The sequence below is a fragment of the Pleurodeles waltl genome, chromosome 6 (assembly GCF_031143425.1).
Source record: "Pleurodeles waltl isolate 20211129_DDA chromosome 6, aPleWal1.hap1.20221129, whole genome shotgun sequence".
NCBI lineage: Eukaryota > Metazoa > Chordata > Amphibia > Caudata > Salamandridae > Pleurodeles > Pleurodeles waltl.
In genome coordinates this window covers 871,302,733-871,327,422 of record NC_090445.1, presented here as the reverse complement: position 1 = coordinate 871,327,422, position 24,690 = coordinate 871,302,733, and the positions used below count along the sequence as shown (strand labels likewise).

The 24,690-nt window shown below is 42.4% G+C and overlaps 1 protein-coding gene across 1 annotated transcript in view; it reads right to left on the bottom strand.

Annotated features, from left to right (window-relative positions):
- Window positions 1-1,013: 1,013 nt before the first annotated feature.
- Window positions 1,014-24,690, bottom strand: part of GOLGA7B (golgin A7 family member B) — a 157,758-nt gene continuing 134,081 nt past the window's right edge. Inside the window, exons 4-5 of the mRNA XM_069239639.1 lie at window positions 17,632-17,733; window positions 1,014-7,526 (exon numbers count right to left, since the gene is read on the bottom strand). Of these exons, the coding sequence (XP_069095740.1) occupies window positions 7,416-7,526; window positions 17,632-17,733 (213 nt within the window). The 3' untranslated portion in view covers window positions 1,014-7,415. The remainder of the gene's footprint in view (window positions 7,527-17,631; window positions 17,734-24,690) is intronic.

The following is a 24,690-nucleotide window of genomic DNA, read 5'->3' as shown; positions in this document are numbered from 1 at the left end:
GAAACATTGAGGTGCTCCAAGTGTGAAAGGTGAAAGAAAGTACTCATGCAGTGCATCAAGAGAAATAGTACCCAAATATTTGTAAAATAACAGCTGACATATTTATTGACTGCCAAGGTTGTTCAAATTCATCGTCACTTATTGAAAGGCCAAGTACATCAGTACATAAATTGCCCATGACCTGGAATTGATGGGTACAGACTGAGTGTAAAACCATCAATGTTTTGACCCTCTTAGGAAGTGTATGCTTTCTCTACATCATAACGGGTCTTCACCCGGACTCTACGTGGAACAACCTGTGTGTTAGAATATTTCATGTCAGACCCCTTGTGAAAATGATTGCTAAAAGCCAATGTTTACTTGGAAGCCATGATTTGACTCACATGGAGTCAGGAAGGGAGTCAGAAAAAGGGGTTGAGTGTAACCTTGTTTTCAATAAAGGTACCCTGTGTCCATAAGAGGACACTTCCTCGCAGGATCAAGACAAAGGGTAGAAAATGCTCATCCAGCATATCAGCATGGGAGCTTCTGCTTATATAAAAAGTGATATATATCACCAGGCAATGTATCCTTCCAGGGTTTCGGTGGGTATAAATATTATTTGAAAGCACTCAGTAGGACTGCATGCCCAACTTATTATATTGCATCCAAAAGCGTCTAACAGAGGGTTAACGAGTAGCAACTAGTCCTGTGATTTGTAAAATCTTAACGCAATATGGCAATATGCACTAGTGGAGATATGCCTACCTTTCTTCGCAGAAGGGCTCGCTGAATACTTGCCTCTAAAGATATTGAAAAAGCAGCACGATACTTATGCATGCACGCCTCCTAATCAGGGAAGAATGTGATGGTTGTGCCAGACTCGAGCTGATGAGTTTTGCAGTTTTTACTGCAGCCCAGGCAATTTGCCTGCATGAGTTCATTGATTTAATCCAACGATTAGTTATGAGATAGACCTCTACTTCCATTAGTTTTCTTTTCTGGAGCTGTAAAATAATGCATACTCATTCGAATTTGTATTTGCTTTTTAAGATTTATTTTATGGTACATTTACAGTGATAAAAACATGTAAGAGTAGCATAGGTTCACAGAAGAACAAGACCTTTATGAAGTAGCCGTCAATTTTACACAACTCTAAATGTACCTCTCAGTCTGAAAACATTTCCATGCTTCGAAAAAGCACCTTTCTCATGCAATCAAAATGTACGTGCATCATATATAGTCCATAAATACATTTAATCATATACAGTCCATAAATACATATGTACATTCGATGGTTTGTACAATGTTGGTTTCCCTAAAAGCAGATAACCCGCCTCTTTGGAGGTAGATTTTGTGGACATTGATAAACATCTAAAGGAACAAGAGGAGAAAAGCTCCTGGGTTGGCCAACAAAAAAGATCCACGGAAGTCAATGAGCCATTTTGGGGAAGACTCAGTACTTCCGGCAACAATGCATTGGTGGTTAAACCGATGCAGTCCGAGGTATTTTGACTTGACAACCCACTCCTATATAGATCAGTGTCACCATTCAGATACAGGTGTACACCTTTACCAAGTTCTAGCCAGGTTAGCAGAGTTTTCAAAAGCTTGGGACACAAAGTAACCAGTGCTTTAAATGGGCCGGTACTGTCCGGTACTGAGTACCGGCACTTTTCTATTTTGAGCGGGAGAGTACCGGCACATCTCAAGAAAAACGTAATACTTTTAATTGGGGAGTACCGGCACTTCTCAGAAACAACCAGGTACTCTAGCACAGAGTACCTGCACTTTATTTTTTCCATTTCAAGCACTGAAAGTAACTGACTCTGGAAGCCTCTATTCGAGAATAATGCAAGCTAATGCTGCTACATAGTGGAAAATAAAAATCAAAGGCGAAAAGCTATGCAGTCAAACGTTTTGTAATTTGAAAAATATTTTGCGATGTTTGTCCCACATTTAACTCCACATAACTCACACCTCAGTGGTCCAGGTACAATTGCTACAGTATGCCTTGAAAACTTCAGCAATGTTTCGATTTTAAACCACATTTCAAGGAAAACTTGCTTTTCATGGAAGAAAGAGATGATTAAAAGAAAAAATGTAAAGTTCCACAAATGTCCTAATGCTATGTATTGATAATGCACACGAGGCTTAAAATGTGAACAGTTAGAGCTAGGAAAACATGAGTCAGAAATTCGAGTAAACATTATGCACATATGTTGTTAATTTAAGGCATGCATAGGTTATAATTGTTTTTGGAGCATTCAAACAAGTGTAACTTTTGGTCAGCCATAGTTACAAGCTACACATGTAATTTACAAATGTTTGTTGGAATGGGTCAATCAGTGGAATATTTCAAAGCTGTCCCATCGATCTATAAGCTTTTAGAGGTTGCTGTTTCATTCCCTATTGTTAGATGATGTGTTGTATTTCTTTGTAACATTCTGCTGACCGAGCAGAACGATTTGACTGATATCTCTTACATTCTAGAATATACACACATACATTTATTCCTCTACTAGTCACTTTCTCTGCTTCTGGCCTTTACAGAATAATGGAAATGCAATCCCTTTTGCACATATATTCACTAAGTATTTAAGAAACTCGGAGTGCTCACAATTAGAGAATTAGTGAAAGAGCACCCTAGAACTACAGATTGTTGGTTTTCCTCAATGTGGTAAACGATGAACTCGTCTGGTGCTAAAGCATTCAGAAAACCCTAGAAGTGTACGTACAGTGACAGTTCTTGGAACGTTTTGTCCCACATCATTCTGCCAGCAGAATATCACAATTTGAGTCAATATCACTGCTACTTTAGTAGCCCCAGGAGGTAACATGTATTTGGGGGCCACCACTTTACTGCTGAAACACTAGCCATGATCATGTACTTGCATACTGGTCTGGTTACACTATCTTTTATATGTTTTGGCATACAGTATACTAAATTAGGCTACCAGGACAGAAAACAAGTCATAGTGAAGGCAATCTATACATTAGAATATCATACTAAAATAAAACTTTCTAAAAATACATCTCAGTCATAAATATTTCAAGGTAGCATGCACTGTATTGCAGGATCCACTGGCAATGGAAGTGGCATCTGTGTGTATTTGACGTGTCCAAGTGTATAGTTGTTTTTGTTGTATGATTGAAATTGTTTGGATCATCCACCAAGAGGAAAATCTTCTTAAGGGATGAATTATTCATGATCGTTAAGACATTTAAAAAATCGCTTCATTTAAAGGAATAGCTAGCGCAGAAGGTGACCATCTCTGTCCAGGACACACAGTTAATGCACACATTGCAGTGGAATTGGAGGTAAGTGAGTGTAATATTTATACATTTGGTATGCAGTTGGATACTGAAGTTTTATTGCCCCCGGTCTGATGAATACTGAACAAGAGCAGACATAGAACCACAACCTCAGTGGGAACTATTGAGAGTATCTGGCATCTTTACAGCCTTGAATTGGCAACCAAAGCATTTAAAAGAGGCAAGTCAAAAAGGTAGCAGTTAACTAAGGCAGTTTTGGACAAAGTTGCAAACTGTTGGAGAAGTCATGAAGGTAACTTTCTTCCTGCTGGATCACTTTTGTTTGCACAATCAATTATGAATTTCTATTGTCCAAGTCGGCAGTAAATAGCCCTCCCCTCATTTGAAAGATTCTACTCTGCAAGATCTGAGATATGAACAAAAGAGACTGAAAGTACTCCCGAGTCTTCACATTTCTTTATGTCTCTGATTTATTATTTCATTTTGGACATGTTTTCTTTTGAGCCCTATTCTATTTAAATGCTCACACTATGTACATTTAAATGCCTTGTTCTGTTCGAAAGTATAACTTTCTTAAAAGCCTGAGAAAGTTAAACCTAAAGCAGATCATAGGGGTATGTTTCCCCTCACTTTTCTATTGGGAGGCGTTTTAACACAAGAAATGTGCCCATGTGTCATAATACATCATTTTGCTGCATATTGTTTATGAAGACATGTTTGCTGTTAAACTAATTAGGCAGAACGTTTTGTGCTACCTAGTCAAGCAAAGGGGGTAGCTCAGGAATGTGTTGTTTATTGGTAGGCTCATTCACATCGTGTGTTTGAATGTATGTATGTGCACACACATACCACTTTATGTATAATGAATAGAAAAGGAACCGTAGATAACAATTTATGATGTGTGTACACTAAGGGCGTCATTTTGAGTTTGGAGAACAGAAACCTCCGTCCACCAAACTCTTGAAAGGGTGGCCGTCGCCTACACGGCTACCTCCTCACCAGAGTTATTAAGGGTTTCCCGCTAAGGCGTTAGGTGGAAACCTAAGTTTCCGCCCACTGGCCTAGCGGGAAACAGACTATAGCATTGTCTACAGCTCGTAATTGAACCAGCAGCAATGCTGTAGCAAGCTGGGTACACCAGCACCCTTGCAATGCAGACAGTGAACATTGCGAGGGGGATGGGCAGGCCCCCTGAACATATTCTCCGCCAACCTTTTCATGGCAGTAACACCGCCATTAAAAGGCTGGCAGAGAACGAGGTTGTGATACTCAGGGCAGTGCTGTATGCAGCACTGGCCTGGCAGATTAGGATCTCCGCCACCGCCAGAGCTTGCGGTTCCCTAGCGGTCGTAAGACCGCCACACTTGTAATCAGGCTCTAAGTGTGAAACTGCTAAGGCAATCATTATTACGTGGCTTGTCGGCTCCACGACCTAGGCTGCTTCTTTATATATTTAAATGAACTGTAGCCCTCAGATCACATCACATTGCATAACGGAATGAAACCTGGCAATGCTGCCCGGTGATCCTGCATTAAGTATATGAAGACCTCTGCTTGTGATACATGATGCACTTGCACTTCGTGTGACTTGTGCATGCTGCTTTCGGTACTTTCATGTGGTGGTAGAGGAATATATGACATTTTTAATATTTCTTTGTGATGCTGAATTGCATGTTTGAAGTGTCATTTGACAACGCTGAATTATGCACTTTAAAGTTGTTGTTGGTGCAACAAAAAGTACATAAATGTGTCATGCTGAGAGTTCTCTATGATTATAATGCTTTAAGAATTAGTAATGTCTTGAGACCTCATTTAGGGTTTGCTGAATTGGATACTCCATCACAAATGTAATCAATGCTCCATCGTCTGTATGACAAGTGCTTTATAGCTTATGATAGTTTTGTGGACGGGATATCTGTTTTGACAGAGTAATCCCATCTGCCAAATTTGAAATAAGTCCCTTAATTTCAAGTGAGTTCACTTCATACAGAGAAATCAATCCATTGTCCTGCTCTAACCGACTGTGTTCACAATCCTGATTCGCCATTCTTGGCCTTTATCATATCAAACCATTGACTTTGGTGTAACTGTGGACATCTGGTGTAGCCTTGTTGCTTTCTATGCTCAGGATGAGTTGCGTATGATGTGGTCATGGCCACTGAAGATAGAATCCATCATTGTCAAGATAATAAATACAATTCAGCCTGCTGTATGTATAAGCATAAATGAGATGAAATCAAAGCATTCCCATCAGGTGGAGGAACGGGAGTGGACCAACATAATCTATGCTCTGTTTTAATTACTTTTTAACAATGCAAATATTGCTATGTGAAGATTGTTTCATAAATGATAAATCTCATTTCGAAATAGTAGGTGACTAACATTAAATGGCCTGAAGCAGTAGAAGGTCAGAGGAAATTGCTGAGCTGTGGATAAATTGTTACTAATAAACCAGTTTTCATTTTCTTGAACAAAGTTGAAGTACATTATACCGCACATTCTTCAAGGTCCGACCTAAGCTGTTTTGCTAGACCTACTCTTCGCATGCAGGTGAACAGATTAAACATGCCTTCAACAACTTCCCTTTGTGGGCACTACCCATCCTAGCTCACCTTGGCAATGGAACCTTAAAATACTATGCTTAGGAGTAATGGGGAATCGAAAAGGTATTTTTTTATTAATAATGCTCAAAAGGCTGGAGGCATTTTCCCCTTGGGGACAAAGCGGTGCATTGAACAAATGCATCTTGGCCTAGTCTGGATGCTGTTTTTGACACTATGTCCAATACTGAGCTTAGAAAAGTCTGTCGTGTTTTGAGGGAACCTAAAGGCAGGCACAAGTTAAAGGGCTAGACTTTAGGTTTTTTCTGAAGCTAATGATTATTCTTTTTTTATATTTCCCGGTGGTGCTTTCAGTGTGGAGTGCTGGGTTCAGTACGGAGTCTTGTTTGTTTAAGGGTGTGGAAAACCAGTGGTATATTGCCCACTCAGGAGCTTGGGGAGGTTTGGAAGTTGTACTTCTGAAGCATAGTGCTTTGTTATGATGAGAGCGTTTTGCAGAATTATTGCGTGCTACTTGCACTTATGGTAATCCTTCAACTGAAATATGTTCTTGGCAGAGGTGCCAGCGAAACTTGTTTATAATACTTCCTGAACTAGGCTAGACTAAGTTGCAGTTGATCTGAAAATTCCTCTGTCTTTCTGAGGCCTCTGGTGAATGATGTCACAATACATCTCAAAATCTGACATCAAACCAATCAGCCTTATAGAATGCATACTGTAGCTGATTTTTAGAGATGCGGCCTGGGTAAAAAAGGACTGTTTTTATTTCTCTACACTGGATGGCTCCTTTAAATCCTGCTATGTGTTCCATTAAGACGAATCCTGTCACACATATTTATTTTGTTGTGTTTATTCATAAATTACATTAGGGTGATAAGATGGAAGCTTACTGCTCTTATGATTCAGGAACATGCATATGATAACACATCTGTAAAGGGAGTATACTTTTGGATATTCACTTTCATAGCATGGTGTTTCAAAAATATGTCTGTTCTGGGTTACCAATTCCATGGCAGAGTTTCATGACATCCACAAATTATACATTTATTTACAATTAATATAAATGGAAGGTATTTATCCTGAACATCTGGCATCTATCCAGCCCTCCTTTACCTACTGCAGACAACGTTAGTGCTGAGCAGACAATAAATCGGGATTTCATTCATGTTATGCTATCTCTGTGCTTTGCCTCTTTGGGTCAAAACTGCAGAACAAGGTGTGAGACTTTAGTCCTATTTCAGTGATAATAGCATCAGTTTGTTGGGGGGCATCAGAAATGTAAAAGACAGAAAAGAACATCTTTTTGTTCCACACATTTTCTTGCCTGTCTTTGCACAACCATTCTGCCCTCGATTGAATTAATGCTAATAAGGTGTGCTGAATTCTAAATCTGCTCTTGTCTTTGATATGCACATTGCCCGTGATATTTAAGCCCTTGTTAACTGACTTCCCTCCCGTACAAAAGCCCACCCGCCCCTGAAATATATAAAAGTCACTTATAGGCCGGTATTAGAACCTTGTGCTCTGATATCTCAACCTGCGAATTTCAGAGAGCCCATCGTCCCGGCAGTATGGGTCCCCGCAGGGACTCTCTGCCAGTCATCGCCCAAGGGTACCCGCCCCTCCCCCGCCAGCGCTGGCGGTGCTGCTGGAGCTGCCGCTGCTACTGCTGCCGCTGCTGCACCGGTCCTCATAGATGGACACCTCAATCTGGAAAGATATTGAGTTAAGGAAGGAAAAGCAATGGTGAACATCAGATAAACACGAAGCAAGCCTTTGGTTCAGACGTGATTGCTATACATGTCTCTTTGTGCTCGTCTTGCCTCATTTGTTCTGCAATTGTTCCTTGAATGCCCTGCTCCTGACTATTTGCTACCATTCTTAGGTTCCTTTCTAGTGCTTCCTCTGTGTACTCCTCTTCGGCTCTTTGTGTCTGGTTAGTGTGCTATTTTCTCATCACTTGTGCATAAGTGTATTTCTTTTGTATGGTGGATGGCTCTTGGTATCCAGGAGGTAGTTTCTACTCCATCCTTTGTCTTGTGTTACATGTAGTGTTAAGTACTTTAAGTCTGACAGTGTGACATATCTATTTTTCTTGGAATCATCACCGTGTCTTCTGCTGGACACATAAGGGCTTATCTTGTGTATGCAAGTACAATCCTTGTTTGAGCCCTATGGTAAAAACACAAAATTACTTCTGCAGCCGCCGTTCTATGGGGTTTGCAGGGTTGACTACCTATGAGAGTAATCTGCACAGAGAAACGGATATTCCCTGTTGATGTGAGAAGTTCTGTGTCTTAAAAGTGTACTAGTCCAAGGGTGTGTTTGTTCATTATTGGTTCTGTTCCGTGTTTGTTCATATTAGGGCTATTTTACCTTCTCTAGCCTGTTCCTATTCTTTACCCAGTTTACATTTGTTCTTTACTGGTGTTTATCTTTGCCTACTTCTCTGCATCAGAAACCTACTACCTCACGCAGGTATTTCTCAGTGTTGAGTGATGCTCCACCTGGAGTGCTGGACGCAATCTGACATAGGGTGGGTAATGCAATTTGAAGATCCTGAGACCAAATCTGAAGAGTTCGCTTACTTCTTGGATGAGAAAATCAACTTCATTGAACTTCCTCCGCAACACCAACCAAGCTCCAAGAAGAACCTCCCTTGTAAATCCAAATGAAAGTAGTTCAATTGTGTTCTTCTATAGGAAAATTAGATATTAAATACAATTTCAACAGTAAAACCCTCAAACAATTTCATCGACCAACTTTTAGAGGATACAAATACACTAGTGCTTCTTTGGCTCAGCTGCTCTGTCAAAGGGGCCACAAGACTCCATACTGGCTGCAACTCTTTCAGATTTATACTGAGCCCCTCAGAGCCCTCCTCAATAACCCAAGGATCCTCTGTCCTCAGTATGCTGATAATACACAGATTTACCTAAAGCCTTCCTGTCCCAGGCTTTAGACATTGTGAGACCTAATCCTCTGAAAACCAAGTTTCTCTTTATTTTGTCTCCACAATCAAAAGTGCCAATTCAATCCTGGAGTGACCTTTAAGCTGTTCTAAATTACAGACCCACTAACACATTAAAATGATAAATTCCTTGATTTCATTCTTGACAGAAGACTTAGGCCCTCAGAAGACCGCACCGCGGTCAAAAGACCGCAGCGGTCATTTTGATTTTCCCGCTGGGCTGGCGGGCGACTGCCAAAAGGCCGCCCGCCCGCCCAGCGGGAAAGCACCAGCAACGAGGAAGCCGGCTCCGAATGGAGTTGCTGGTGTGCGACGGGTGCAGTTGCACCCGTCGCGATTTTCAGTGTCTGCCAAGCAGACACTGAAAATCAATGTGGGGCCCTGTTAGGGAACCCCTGCAGTGCCCATGCCAGTGGCAGTGGCCCTACGACACCCGTTCCCGCCAGCCTGGTTCTGGCGGTGAAAACCGCCAGAACCAGGTTGGCGGGAAGGGGGTCTGAATCCCCATGGCGGCGCTGCTTGCAGCGCCGCCGTGGAGGATTGACAGGGGCAGCGGGAAACCGCCGGCTTCCCTTTTCTGACCGCGGCTTTACCGCGGCTTTACCGCTGCGGTCAGAATAGCCCCAGAAGCACTGCCAGCCTGTTGGCGGTGCTTCCTCCGTCCCCTACCCTGGCGGTCTCGGACCGCCAGGGTAGGAATGACCCCCTTAGGGCCTTATTACGAGACTGGCGGTCTTAGCCGGGCTGACGGCAGTCAGAGTTGTAACCAGCCAGGGTGGCGCTGAACTCAGCACCGCCTGGCTGATTACAAGCCCACTTTCCACCAGCCTTTTCATGGCTGGCAGAAAGCCACTGGTGGGGGCCACAGAGGGGCTCCTGCACTGGCCATGCACATGGCATGGGCAGTGCAGGGACCCCCTCACATGCACAGTTGGAATGCACATTGTCTGCTTTGCAGACATTGCGCATTCTGAGGGTGCTGGAGTATGAGGGTGTTGGAGGGCTAGGATATAGGCCTTAGCTCCCTGGTCAGTAGGAAAATGCTTGTACTATAACCCCAAGCATTCAAAAAGAAAAGCACAGTGTTAGAAATGGGGTCTTTGGTTGGCAGTCAGGTTACCCCCTGTCCAAGCAAGGAGCCTTACTCCAGTCAGGGTAAAAGAGAATCACCCTCAGCTAACCCTGCTTACCCCCTTGGTAGCTTGGCACGAGCAATAGGCTTAATTTCAGAGTGCTAGGTTAAAGTATTTGTATTATCAACACACACAGTAACTTAATGAAAACACTACAAAATGAACCAACACAGGTTTAGAAAAATAGGGAGTATTTATCTAAACAAAACAAGACCAAAACAACAAAAATCCACAATACATAAGTCATCAATTAAAAAGCAAAAAGAGTCTTCATGTAGTTTTAAACACACACTAACACTGTTAGCATGAAAATGTACCTTGGGGGTGTCAAAAATAACCCTGCATGGACGAGTGTGCATCAAAAAGGGCTTGCGACGCGTCGATTTCACTGACAAGCGAGACCTTACGTTGTTTCTCCTTTCGTTGGGTCGCGTGTGTCGTTTCTTCTCTCCGCAGGAGAGTGATGCGTCGATCCGGTCAGCACTCTCAGGTCCGGGCAGGCCTTGTGTTGTTTTTACATGCCCAGCGGTACTTGCGTCGGAAATTCAGCCGCACGATGAGTCGAAAACCACGCAATCTCACCAGCCTCCTTCAGCGATGCTGCGCGTCGTTTCTCCAGCTCTCTGCTTCGTTTCTTCATTCGTGTTGCAGGCGAGTGTCGATTTTCAGCCGCAAAGCCGGTGGCGCGTCGATTTTTCAGCCACAGATCGGAGTCGCGTCGAACTTTTCCCCGCACAGCATTCTGTGCGTGGATTTCTTCCCCTTAGGCTGCCAGCTTCTCCTTTCAGGGTTCCAGTAACTGGATGATCACCACAGGGCAGAGTAGAAGTCTCTCCGGAGACTCCAGGTGCTGGCAGAGAAAAGTCTTTGCTGTCCCTGAGACTTCAAACACCAGGAGGCAAGCTCTAAATCAAGCCCTTGGAGATCTTCACCAGATGGAAGGCACACAAAGTCCAGTCTTTGCCCTCTTACTCTGGCAGAAGCAGCAACTGCAGGATAGCTCCACAAAGAACATTCACAGGCAGGGCAACTCTTCTTCCTCAGCTCTTCAGCTCTTCTTCAGGCAGAGTTTCCTCTTGGTTTCCAGAAGTGTTCTAAAGTCTGTGGTTTTGGGTGCCCATCTTATACCCAATTTCTCCTTTGAAGTAGGCCTACTTCAAAGCAAAGTCTCTCTTGAATGTGAAATCCTGCTTTGCCCAGGGCAGGACCCAGAAGCTCACCAGCATTGTGTGAGGAGAGGCACAGCCCTTTCAGGTGTAAGTGACCACTCCTCCCCTCCCTCCTAGCACAGATGGCTCATCGGGAAATGCAGACCACACCCCAGCTCCCTTTGTGTCACTGTCTAGTGTGAGGTGCAACCAGCCCAACCGTCAAACTGACCCAGACAGGGAATCCACAAACACGCAGAGTCACAGACATAGTATAGGCAAGAAAATGCCCACTTTCTAAAAGTGGCATTTTCAATCACACAGTCTCAAAATCAACTTTACTAAAAGATGTATTTTTAAATTGTGAGCTCAGAGACCCCAAACTCCACATTTCCATCTGCCCCCAAAGAGAATCTACACTTTAATCATATTTAAAGGTAGCCCCCATGTTAACCTACGAGAGGGAGGGGCCTTGCAACAGCGAAAAACAAATTTAGTAATATTTCTCTGTTAGGGCATGTAAAACACACTACTATATGTTCTACCTTAACCATACACTGCACCCTGCCCTTGGGGCTACCTAGGGCCTACCTTAGGGGTGTCTTACATGTAAGAAAAGGGAAGATTTGAGACTGGCAAGTGGGTACGCTTGCCAAGACGAATTTACAGTTAAAACTGAACACACAGACACTGCAGTGGCAGGTCTGAGACATGATTACAGAGCTACTTATGCGGGTGGCACAACCAGTGCTGCAGGCCCACTAGTAGCATTTGATTTACAGGCCCTGGGCACCTCTAGTGCACTGTACTAGGGACTTACTAATAAATCAAATATGCCAATCGTGGATAAGCCAATTACATACACATTTTGTAAAGGAGCACTTGCACTTTAGCACTGGTTAGCAGTGGTAAAATGTCCAGACTAACAAAAACAGCAAAATCAGAGTCCAGTACACATCAACAATCTGGGAAACAGAAGCAAAAAGTTAAGGGAGACCACACCAAGGATGAAAAGTCTAACACAGAGTCAAACAGTACTTTACTGGCAGTGTGACAAGAGTCTAGAATTCTCTACCTACAATTTTCTGTGCCCACACTGATAATCTTCAAGATTTAGCTGAAACATCTTCTCATTTACAGACATTGCTTATCTGGTCTCAACCGAACTCATCTTTCTGATGCTTATTCCATTCTGGTCCTTGGCCCTTAGTTCCAACGCTCCCTTTTTCCTTTTTATGCCCTTACCATTGAATATGTCTAGCTAGATGTCTTTTACTAGACTACCCGTCCTGCCTTTTCTCTTCAATGTTTCTTTTACTTCGCCAACCTCTATATGCTAGTATCCTCCCCAAATATATTATATGCTGACAACAATATCTAAAAGGTATATATCAAACCTGTGCTTCTCAAGTTCCTATCTAAATTTTGCCATGCACATGTGTTCTGCAATTTGTATATATCTTAGTGTGAATTGCATACAGTACTTAATTCATGGTTTTGTTCCAGTTATTTCATTAATGTTGTGGAATTGGCTTTACTGTATCTTGTAAATTTGCACATTTTTTTATCATTGCTCTTGTAAGGCCCTTGAATGCCTTAGGGTCGAGTATGCCATACAAAAAACTGGGCATACAAATACTGCTGGTTAGTGAGGGTTAGGGACAGTTACCTTACACACTTTCGTACATTTGCTCCCCAGATGCAAATCTCAAGTTCATGCTTTAGATCTGGATTCAGTGCTTATATTGTTCCAACACATGAGTGAGAAAGGCCATAGTCCAAAATTGGCAATGCTATTATCTAATTGTGAATGTTTTATGGCTTTAATAGATTGCCAACCACATGCTTTTTTCAGACCGTTTGGAGAGCTCTCTGTTTTCATCTTATCTCCCCTTTCAAACTCACTTATGTTTTCAAAGCTTAGAGAAAGCTTTGAAATATGCTCCTTGTTCCTAACAATGTGACGATATATTTAAAAGAGATGAACAATGACAGTACTAGTAACATTTTGCATTTTGTTTTTCTTCAATAGAAATTGCAATGCAAAGGACTGCTGCTTAGTGTGATTTCCATTTAGTATTATGAGTGGGCTGTCTATTTTCATATCTGAGTACTGCAGTGTAATAAAGTTTTGCCTTCCCAAAATGTTATTCTATATGACAAAATGGAACTACATGTCGTTCAATTAAATTTTTGGGTGCCTTTTTTCAGTTGCATTCTCTACTTTTTAAATAAATAAACATTGGTGTTATAATTGACATGTACAATTCACCATTGGTCTAGTGAGGATGTAAAAGGTTACTACAGACTTCCAATTTTCTGTACCCTGCTGCTCATTGCTTTGTAGCTACATTTTCTTTGTCAAAACTACCCATCTGATCAGCATATAATGTATGGTCAAGACCGTATCTGTTCTTTGCAGAGTAATTGAGTATAGAAGGAGCATGTATATTAAACATGTATGGTGCATGCAGCAAGGGCTTGGGATGACTAAGTCCCTCAACCCCTCCCTCTAAATGTGCCACCTTATAGCTAAATAGAATCACACCCTAAGGGGCCAAGGGTATGCCTAGATGTAGATCTCTTGCTCACTGTGCCCCTGGAACCAAACTGCACCCCACTGATGAGGCCCAGTCAGGCCGAAACTGATCTTAGGTTGCTTGTGTTCCTGTTCAGAGAGAGCCTGGCTTGGCAGTTTGGGCTGGACTGCACATGAAAGGCAGCTCTGCTTGGTGTTTCCTCCTGGCGGGAACAGGCCAGTGATCATTTTACAGCAAAAAATGTGCAATAAATGAAATGCTGCAGACATGTGAATCTGAGCGCCTATGTGATTGAAACCTAGTCACATGCAATACGCCACTTCCAACAAGAATGTCAATACAACTGAATTCATTTGTCATTTTGCTTCGATATTTAACATTTTATGAAGGCAGTGTGTAAAGTACCACAACGCTGTGTTTATAGCTTAACAGACTGAATTAACTTGTTCTTTTTTCACGCAATATATGCTATATAATGATAAAAGAGACAACGTACAGCAGAAGGGGCCAGATCGTACTGGGACAGAAAATAGGCCCTGGCACCAAAATAAAGTTGTCCCCCATTAACAAATCAGATAGCTGGAAAAGTGGACTACATTTGCAAATCAGAGCAGTTTTGAACATATGCAGACATGCTACATACGTGTTTTGCAAGGTATGGGAGATTGCATGCATTTATCTTTGCTTCTTGCAATGTTTGTGGTGAAATAATGGAAATCAACAGGGCAAACCAGCCCAATAGACCATAAAACGGACCACAAACAGCCCAAAAATAGACCCCCTAGACCTGTCAGACCAGCCCTTTAGGCACTGTCGGACTGTCCTATAGCCCAGTCCGGCCCTGGTCTTCCATATTCTGTGTGACATCTGGCACAGGTGGCAATGTTGGTTCGTTGGTCAGTTATCTTTTACTGAAGCCATCTCTGTCACAGGTGTTAGTTCACTGGGACAGAATTAGCAGAATTCTCCCGCCAGTTTTACAGTGAGACCACAGAGTAGAATTTTGGACACTTTTTGCTAGTAAACAAAAGTATTGGGACATTTGCACCTGTGTCTAGTCACTAATGATAATCCTGAAATATCCATTAGTGAAACTTAAACCCACTGCATTGTTATAGACCTCTGCGTAGTGATAGAAAATGTGTTGTTATGAAATGCAAAGGGTCGAACATGAAAAGAAAATAGTCCTGGGCATAAAAAGAAAAGTGGTCTCCATTAGAGAATCAGATAGCTAAAAGGTGTCCGACATTCACAGTTTTTAACTTCTAATGACACACTGTATAGGTGTTTTGCAAGGTAATGAAGACTGCATGCATTTGTGCTGTGGTGATATCAAGAAAACCAAATGTAAAATTTAGCCCACCCAAGCAAAAAACAGGCCCACAAACAGCCACAAAACCAGCTCACACCCTGACTGACCTGTTAGATCAGCCCTTCTGACACTGCCTGATTGCCCTATGAGCCAGTCTGACACTGTGGAAAACTGAATTCTGAACCCCATAGTGAGAGGCAGTGGCGGCCGGCAGCTTTATGAGGGAGTGGGGCGGGCGGGGCGCACACACACACACACACACACACACACACACACACACACACACACACTCTCATTCTTTCACACATTTGTGCACGCATGCACATCCATTAACAACACTCATACCATTCAAACATGTACGCACGCACCAAACATTCATTACAAAACATCACACACACTCATTCTTTCACACACGCACGCACATCCATTGACAACATTCATACCATTCAAACATGCCCGCACCCACCAAACATTCAATTTGAAACATCACACACATACACACACACACACACACTTACCTTCGGCCTCCAGGTACCAGGAGGGTTGGGACTGCTGCCTTCGTCAGCCAATGAGGAAAGGCAGCAGTCCCAGCCTCGTCATAGGGTGGGATGGGGTCAGTGAGACTGCTGGCCCCACCCCACTCTGTGACAAAGTGTCACTGATTGACACTCGCCCTGGGCACATCAGGGCTTAAACTGAAGCACCCAGGGAGAGTGTCAATTGTTGAGGCTTTCCTCGTCACCCAGGGGAGGGCCTCGAGGCACCTTTGCTGGGCTGAGGAGGTCACGCCCATAGGAGCTGTGATCTCCTCAGCCCAGCAAAGTTCAGCTCAGGCAGCCAGGAGTCTGCGCATATCGCACATGTCTGCTCCTGGCTGCCTGCCATGAACATGAAGAGTGTCGGTCAGGCTGACCTTTATTCAGCCTGACAGACACTCTTCATGGGGGCAAAACAAATGTCAGGGCACTCATGAATCCATACTTATAAGTTAGTAATATATCCAATCTTCATTGTATGATGACAACCAACTTGAGTAGGTCTCAAAATCCACATTTATTTATGATGTATAGAGTTCAAAACAAAGATCGTCCTTGAAATTAAAGCATTATGTAGTAGACATGGCCAATAATTTTAATAGCCACCACAGCCAACACGTGTTTCATCCTATGAGAATATGCTCTCTTAGGGACTTCATCAGGGCTGAAAGTAAATAAGAACAACGTCTAACATATAGAGTATAGGTCAATGGAATGAGCAGAAAACAACCAACTCAAACGGTGACAATAGTGAGAAAAAAGGAAACATGCTATATTGTGACTTATGTGATATTAATCAAAATAATACAACTATAATCTACCAGTTACAATATATATCAAAATGTACAAACACCCGGGAATATCCAAGTCAATTAAAAAATGGAGCCATATCAATCAGAGCACCATGTGCAATGTCCTTAAGTGCCAAAGGTTCATAATGTCAAATGTGCACGTCCCCTACTACATAATGCTTTAATTTCAAGGACGATCTTTGTTTTGAACTCTATACATCATAAATAAATAAATGTGGATTTTGAGACCTACTCAAGTTGGTTGTCATCATACAATGAAGATTGGATATATTACTAACTTATAAGTATGGATTCATGAGTGCCCTGACATTTGTTTTGTCATTGTCAGTTTCCCTTGAAACATTGGAGGATTAAGGAAGATCCTCTTGCCAGGTGCACTGTGCCACTAATATTCTTCATTATCACTATATGGACTTTCTGTGAGCGCCCTTTTCCTATGGATCTCTTCCTTGTGAGCACTGTTTCAATTTACTCTTCATGGGGGGGCAAAAGGTGGGGGGGGGTGGCCCCTCTGCCCTAAAGGATGGGCCGCCACTGGTGAGAGGACAGTGAGGAGGTGATTGAGGATCTTGGAGGCACATTGAGTTGTAGATATGTAGAGTTGGTTGATTTGTACTAGCACTGGAGTAGAGAATTCATTTGATACAGAAGTCTGGCAGATTGAAATTGCTTGTAAGACAAAGACGGAGTTTTCAACAGACCATTTCTGACTACTTACTGAATACTTGACTACTTACTGTTATGATATGGTGCTCATCAGCTCTCTACCTTCTCCAGCACACTTGGGGCTGCCTAGCACTAACACAGGTGTTCTTGTGTGATGCTGCAGGGCTGCCTCCATTACAGAAAGGCTTATTTTGTTCAGCAAGCGCAAAAACAATTCTAAGAGGCACTTTCCTCTTTCTATGTGTGATTCGGAATGCTTTACAGATAGAAAGCGGAAATAATGAGGAGAAATAAATATAATCCTCCTCGTTATGCTTTTATGTGGTAGGTGTACCATTTGGAGCAATCCCAGGTATACTACCTTTAGTGAATCCGTAACTGCAAAAACAATTCAAGAGTGGATGCATGGGAATGCCCATGCTCCACCCACGGAATGCCTACCACAATGAAATGTAATACAAGCTGCTGTAGTGTAATATATTTCTTTACAAAGTCATGCAAGGTGGCGCAATTAGCCCCTTGCAAGGCTTTGTGAATCCCATTTAAGGACCTGAGTTGCATTGCAACAAGTTGCGTTACACAAGGACAATGCAAGTCCTTAATACATCTGAGACTAAAATGTTAGCAGGCATAGAATAGTGCAGGCAAAGATATAATGACAGCCAGTAATGCAATAAGAGCATGTGAAAAAGGATACCACTCTCATCCCACGTTCAACAGGGTCCGTGATTAAGAGTCCCCGTGGAGCATAGATCTTCTCGTTTTGTTCCTGGATGTACCTGGAAATCTTCTTTAACACCTGTAGAGAAACACAAGGCCATCAGTGAGAAAGAGCCCTCTTGTCCTCTCCCACTTACTACCCAGAAAGAAAAGGACTGGTAATGGATTATTTAACAACTCTAGACTAAGACCTTTCACTTGATTTCTACAAATTATGTTCAAGAGCCTGTCCCTGTGACTAATTTAGAAATTGTATACTTTGATCCCACTGAAGGTATCCCATTCCTCTATGAAAGAATGTAAGAATTTTCATTCCTTTTCAAAATAGTTACTCAGTGGTGCTTCAGCTAGCTGAGAAGACATGTATTTTGTATGTACAGTACATTAAAGACAGTTTATTCAGTATCCACACTAACACTGTGTTAACAGTTAGACCCTGCCTCTATATTTAGGTCTCGGGGAATGTGTCTGAAGGTAGAGTTGAATAGGTGTCTGCTGTAATTAGTGAACATTCTTGGCTGCAGCACTTTACCCTCCATCATCTGATTGAGATGGGATCTTGGAGCGTACTGATCTTTTACTGGCTCTTGCTGACGCATTATTGTAGAGACACTACACTTCCTCCTGTTTCCAATTTCCATTGTCCTAAAGTTGGTGCAGGGTCTTTGAGCAGAGAAACAACAAGTGTACCTCACTTGACTTGTAAGTCCTCTTTGGCTTGCCTAAAATACATTTTTATTTCTGATTTGTGCCTTTAAATGACTAATCTCAATCCCCCATGTCCCTAAGTAAGCCTGAATTTTGGGATGACAAGGCAATTCTATTCGATGTTAAATTAATCTCTCAACAACTACTAGGCAGATCTCAATCTGCCACAATTCACTATGATCCACCATCTATCTGCAGGCATGAGGGAGAATGCCTTTCAAATAATATGCATATTCTGCTTTGAGAACCTAAACAAAACTCTGTGGACTCCAACTTCCAGTTTCATCTGTTGTTAGGATAGAAAATTCAGGGAGAACTGTTGGCAGCTTCCTTGGAGGAACTCCATTGGTTGCTAGACTACAGGTCTGTGGAATGGAATTGTAGGACTGGTCAACTTGCAGGAGAAATAGGCCAAGTGGGATAACTCATTCCTAAAGTTTATATGAGTCCACTGTAAGTAGTACACTGCAAATAATTTTGAAAGACATTTCTGAATCATTTGTTGGGCCATAGTAAACTTGTGGGTCTGGTTTATAAACAGAATTTATTGTGGGACACACACACTCACCTTGTCATATCCAGGACAGGATGAAAGTCTGGTGAAGTTTTTTGGGCCAAAACATATGTGAATGGCATCCGTAGCATTATTGTGATCTCTATAAAAAAGATGTCTGTCTGTATTGCAGTCTTCAAGAATATCCGTTGCTCCCAGAGGGGAGGAATGGCCATGAAACATTCCATAACAGGAAATCTTCCAAACTTGAAAACAAAAACCCTCGAGCACCACAAGCAATAGTCCAAGCCTCGATTAGACTGGACACTTGTTTATTTCATGATTTCTCTGCTTTAGCCAACACTTGTTTCATCTTTAAACAGACTTCCTCAGGGCAAATTAGTAAAATCGATCCTAACTCCAAATGAAATGGAAAAATATAGGTAAGGGTAGTGTATCAACAATGGACCATAGAGCTATTCAAAGGAAAGGCAGGATACTGAGCAGAGAATTAACTCTCCCCACTCCAGTGTCACTTGTAGTGTCAGTAGGATCACAAGTGTTTGGTGTACTTGTAGCATGCTAGATCCAGAATTTGTCAAAAGACAAAGGCCAAGACAACCACCATGAAAGGGCTGATTGGAGCCACTGGAAGCCAAAAGATCAACTAAGGCCAAACCCCCACCCCAAGGCAGGCAGACAAATGGGAGCCATAAGTTTCCTGTCCTCTGCTGATTTCTTAACTAGGTCCTGCAGTTCCGGCAAATAGCTTGTAGCTGTGCGAGGGAGGGTGAGTCAGCAAGGATTTATTAGCCAGAGATGTCTCTTGGAGGAAATTGCAGACCCAAAAGCAGCAACACACAGCCTGTCAAAGGAAACATCAGACAGAATCCTGACTTCTTGCTCCATCGTGGAAAGTCTGGTGAGGCAATCTTGCCTTTTCTGAAGGTCTTCTGCCAGGGCCTGAAAGTCATGAAGCAAGGATTGTACAGCATAAGTTGCATACGTTCCAGTTCTAAGAGCGAATTTGGGTGCTGAGTGCGCCCTCTCATTAGCACCATCCATTTTCTTACCCAAAGCTTCTAGCGGAGATGCATCCTGAGATCATTATTACCTCATGATGACAAGCCTGCTTCTTAGGGAGTCAACTTTGACTGAAGATGGAGATTCTTCCTGAAAGCCTACCAAGACGTATTCCACATCAGTCTCTGGACAAAATATTTCTGATAGCCTTGTGAATAGATAGGGAATCAGGCTTTGCGTCTGTATTGCACAAAAATGTTCATATTATCGGCCACCACTGTAGATTCAAGCAAAGACAGATTGGACTAAATGTGCTTAAATACTCTTGTGAAGCCCAGACCCTGCTCATATCTGCCCCTTCGGTCAACTTCCTCCTTATAGACATGAGTGTCTGGAGCTTCAGCATATGGCTTCCTCCATGAGGTGTGGGAGCTTCTCTGGCCTTAAAGGCCACTTCCACAACGTTATTAGTCATTTAGTGCAATATATCCATCAGCTGAAGGTCAGGAGAAGTTTTGGCTAGAGAAGCCTGGTGAGGGGACTCATTACCAGAGGAATCCTCCTCTGTGTGTCTTCTTTTCTGTGCCTACTTTCTCTCCATAGTATTTCCCATAAGAGCCAGGAAGTCAGCTGAGGACATTTCTTAGACCATTCCTCAGAAAACAGTAGTTCAGGTGCTTATCCTTTCCAGATTGGATTATGCAAAATTGCTGTACCTATGGATTCCAGACTATCTAATTCATCCTTTACAATTGGAACTGAATATGCAATTCATCTCTTGTTTAAGCTTCCCAAGCATGCTTCCATTTCTCAATACTGAAACCAATTGCATTGGCTTTCTGTAAAAAACAGAGAATTAGGTTCAAAGAATTGATAGTGGCTCATGTCACGTACTACAGGACTGCACCGAAATAGCTATCCAATAGGATGGTGGAATACTGTCCTAAAAGGACCCTATATTCTCAGTTATGAAGGCTGTTAACGATTCCCTCAACCAAACTAAAGAAATTGGGCAGTTCTTCCTGCTCAGTCCTTGCTGCTAAATATTGGAACAAGCTTCCTCTTCATCTTAAATGCAGCTCAGAAAAGAAAGCTTTTGGCAAGCTCTCGAAAACTCATCTGTTTAAGCAGCAGGATGGAGGAGCCCACATACTGGTCATATGACTCAGCGCCGGGACACTCTTGTAGTAACTGTTGTGCTCTACAAAACCCATCATTCATTCATTTCATAATTCAAGACATTGATGCTCACGGGGTGAAGAGTAGGACAAGGAAGACTGGTGCTGAGGTAATGCAGGGACTGCAAGGCTAAATGCAAGTGTCCTCTTCAAGGGTTACGCTGAGCAGTGTCCGAATCATTACATTGCACCCAGCAGTATTTTTTTTATTTTTTTTCCTCCATCAGCAGCGAGCATCACAAGTTCAACCCACTTCTGGTTTGTGACAACAGTGACAGCCCTTAACCAGTGTATTCAAAGTAACAAAGCAAAATGTTTGAACATTGTTCGTGAACTTTGGACCTGTGGTAAATGTAGAGCAATCTCATACAATAGCAGTGTAAGTAGATGGACAGAAAAAAATGCGGTTGCAATAAATAGATGGAAATGTATAGCTGGCTTTTCGTTAAGACTCGTTCCTGTATTGTTGTGTTGTAATACAATAGGAGCTGAGCTAGGCAGCCCTGCAGTCAAATAGTTCTTCTGTCCTTTTACGTGTTCTTATTGCAGTTTTGGGCAATCGTCAATGGCAGAAGAAGCAGTCTGTTTAGTGCCAACATTAGGAACCTATAAGTCCTGAAAACTATCACAAAGTTGCTACCACTGATGTCTGGTGTTCGGAAGAATTGTAATATGTTTTGAGTAATTCAAAAAGCTGGAGATCAACCTGTCCCCTGTTTTGTCAGGTTATGATGTATCAGAAACAAGTAGGACCCGCTGGTGTATTTTTTAAAGTTTGTCCACCACTTGCTTTAAGATAATTTGACTTCCAATGCATACAGTGTGAACAACCAGTCTGACACTGTCCAGACACACTTGACTCTTAAACATGTTACAGAAATGCAGTTCGGGTTACATATATACCAAAACGTCTTTTACCCATTGCAAACTGCCCGATTCTATGAATCGAGCATTATGTGGGCGCAAAAAAGCTTTGCACATCTGGTCTTTAATGCATTTTTCCCCACTGTGTGCCCCTTGATTCTTTACAAATTGTATTACATTTGGCATCAATATTTTTTCAAACATCCAACTGGTAGGAGATTTAGGCCAAACGACAAAGTGCAAAAGTTATACAAAGGCACTTTCCATTTGCAACAAATGAGACGAGTTTTTGAGTGCAAAAACTTACGTCTAAATACAGCACAGATTGCCTCAGAAGTAAATAGAGAAGAATATTACGCCACTTGTAATATGTTAGATAGTACTAAACAGTAAGCATTTGAAAATGAACAGAGGCTAATACAATAAAGAGCATAGTACCACTGTTTATATAATCCTATCAAGGGCGAGAGCATCCCAACTTCAGGGTAAAATGTCTCTGGATGAATGAAGAATGATTGATTTTACAAAGATGTTTTACGCTTCCCTCGGTGTCTGCCATATTGCAGAGAACAAGTTGCACAGTTGCCTCAGACTGTGCTAACATTCTGCTAGGTTACAAACAAGTGTAGACACACTGTCCCTCTCCACAAAGAATGCCAAATGTTGCCATTCTCCAGGACATGAAGAGGTTTCTGCTGTAATAATGAATCCACTCTGAAAGGTCAAGCCAGTTTACGTGGCGGGCCAGTTAGGAAAGCGAGTGCGCGGGTAATTATGCCTGTGCAGATTAGATCCTTCCTCATTGCGCGTTGAAACAACCTTTGTCAAAGTACTAAAACACTGAATTAACGTCTCTCATCAAGTAACGGAGAGATAACAGTGTAAAATGCCAAGTCTGACGTATGGCTCCATCCTGCTCACAAATGTTTAGCTTTTCGTCCTTTGGAGTGAGCTCAAGGATGAGATAATTTTCTTAAAATGTATGTATGTCTGCCTGCAAGTCGAAATTTAATTATCCTCAGGTCAATTTGCCTGTACCAGAGTGCAAATTTTAATATTTTTTCACCAAAAGAATGATTAGCGCGTGTCTACCTTAAAAAAACAAATCAAGTTTACTTAATGTGAAATACAAGAGAGTCTTTCAGTATGCTACTTTACTACGGAGTATGCCTTCGTGCTCGTATGTATTGGACTCCTTGCTCAATACAATATGATCCTCCACTCTCCAAACTATCTGTCCATCATTAGTGTGGGGCTGTTTACACACCGTTTGTGCCAAGTTGCCTTGTCACTCATTTGGCACTGCATGCTCCTAATAAATCCTATTGTCCGTGTCTGCACTATGTCTGAAGAGATCTAGCAGCAGGCCTGAAATGTTCCAGTCACCAGTGGGCAGATGATGTTCATCTCAATATTGGAGTGGCCGCTCATATACAGCATCTATTATCTGCAGCTATTACTGTGCTTTTGAAGATGGACTTTAACTCAGTAACTCAAGTTAAGCTCTGAAATTGTGTTTCTTTTGCTACCTTCTCAACAATTAATATAATTCTGTCTATCCCATCCCATAGTAGATTACATTAACAGTCCTTTCTAAGGGTAATACATTTAAATTTACCACCAAAGTGGGCCTCTGTTCCTCGGTTCAAGCACTCTCCCTCTAGACACACTATTCTTGGAGATTCAGCTTTCCATCTCCCTGATGTCCTTTCAGCAAAAGCTGAAGATAAATTGCTCTGTTTGGCTAGATGTTTTTTTTAGACCAGTGCCAAAAGACCCAGATGGTTGGGAAATGCTTTATAAGTGGAGTCAGTAATCAACTAAATTACCTCTCTCATATCATGGCGAACACCCTTTGTAGGAAATTGGGTTTTTGATTGAGGGGATTGAAGACCCTTCTCAAGCAACAAAGAAAATCCCTTTCAGGGTGAACCACAAAAGTCACTAAAGTATTCTGTGCTTAGCCTTCTCTCTGGTAGCCTGGCACAAAAGCAATCAGGCTTACCTTAGAGGCAATGTGTAAAGTATTTACACAGTGCACAAACTGCAATGAAGTGAAAACACAACACAAGAAAAGCCCCACACCAATTTATAAAAATATAGTTCATTTTAAGAAATAATTTAAGACCGGAATGACGAAAATCCAATCAGTTGAACTGGAGATATTCAGTTTCAAAGATACAAGGACCATATTAGTCTAGCTGAAAAAATTACATTCTCAAAGTCTCCCATGTGGTGTACAGTTCTCCCTATCTTCACAGGAGGAGCTCAACTGATGCCAGCCAAGAGTTCAGGACTTAAGGAGGTATCTCTTGGTGATCAGAAGCTCACTCCAGCAGAGGGTAGCAGCGCTTGGCAGGGCCAGTTGCTGACCCAGTGCGGCAGGGCAACTAGCTGAGCAGTTGCAGGGAGGCCTCTGGAGCTTGTTGCATCCCTGTAGCTCAAACAGAAGATCAAATAACTGTCCGTTGGAGTCACTCAGATCTTCCTGGGAACAAGGAGATGGTCTGCTCAACTTCAAGCAGCAAGGCCAACCTCAACAGCAAGACAGTCCTCCGAAGAAAAAGGCATGCCTCGAGCAGCAGGGTAGACCTCTGGTAGCAGCAGGGCAGTCCTCTGGAAGCATCAGTGAAGTCCTCTGAGAAACAAGGCTGGCCTCAAGAAGCAGGGCAGTCCTCTGAGTACAAGGCAGTCCTCTTGAATTATTCCTCAGGTCCAGGGGTATACTGATGAATGGGTCTGAGGGTCCTATTTTTATACCAAGTGCCAG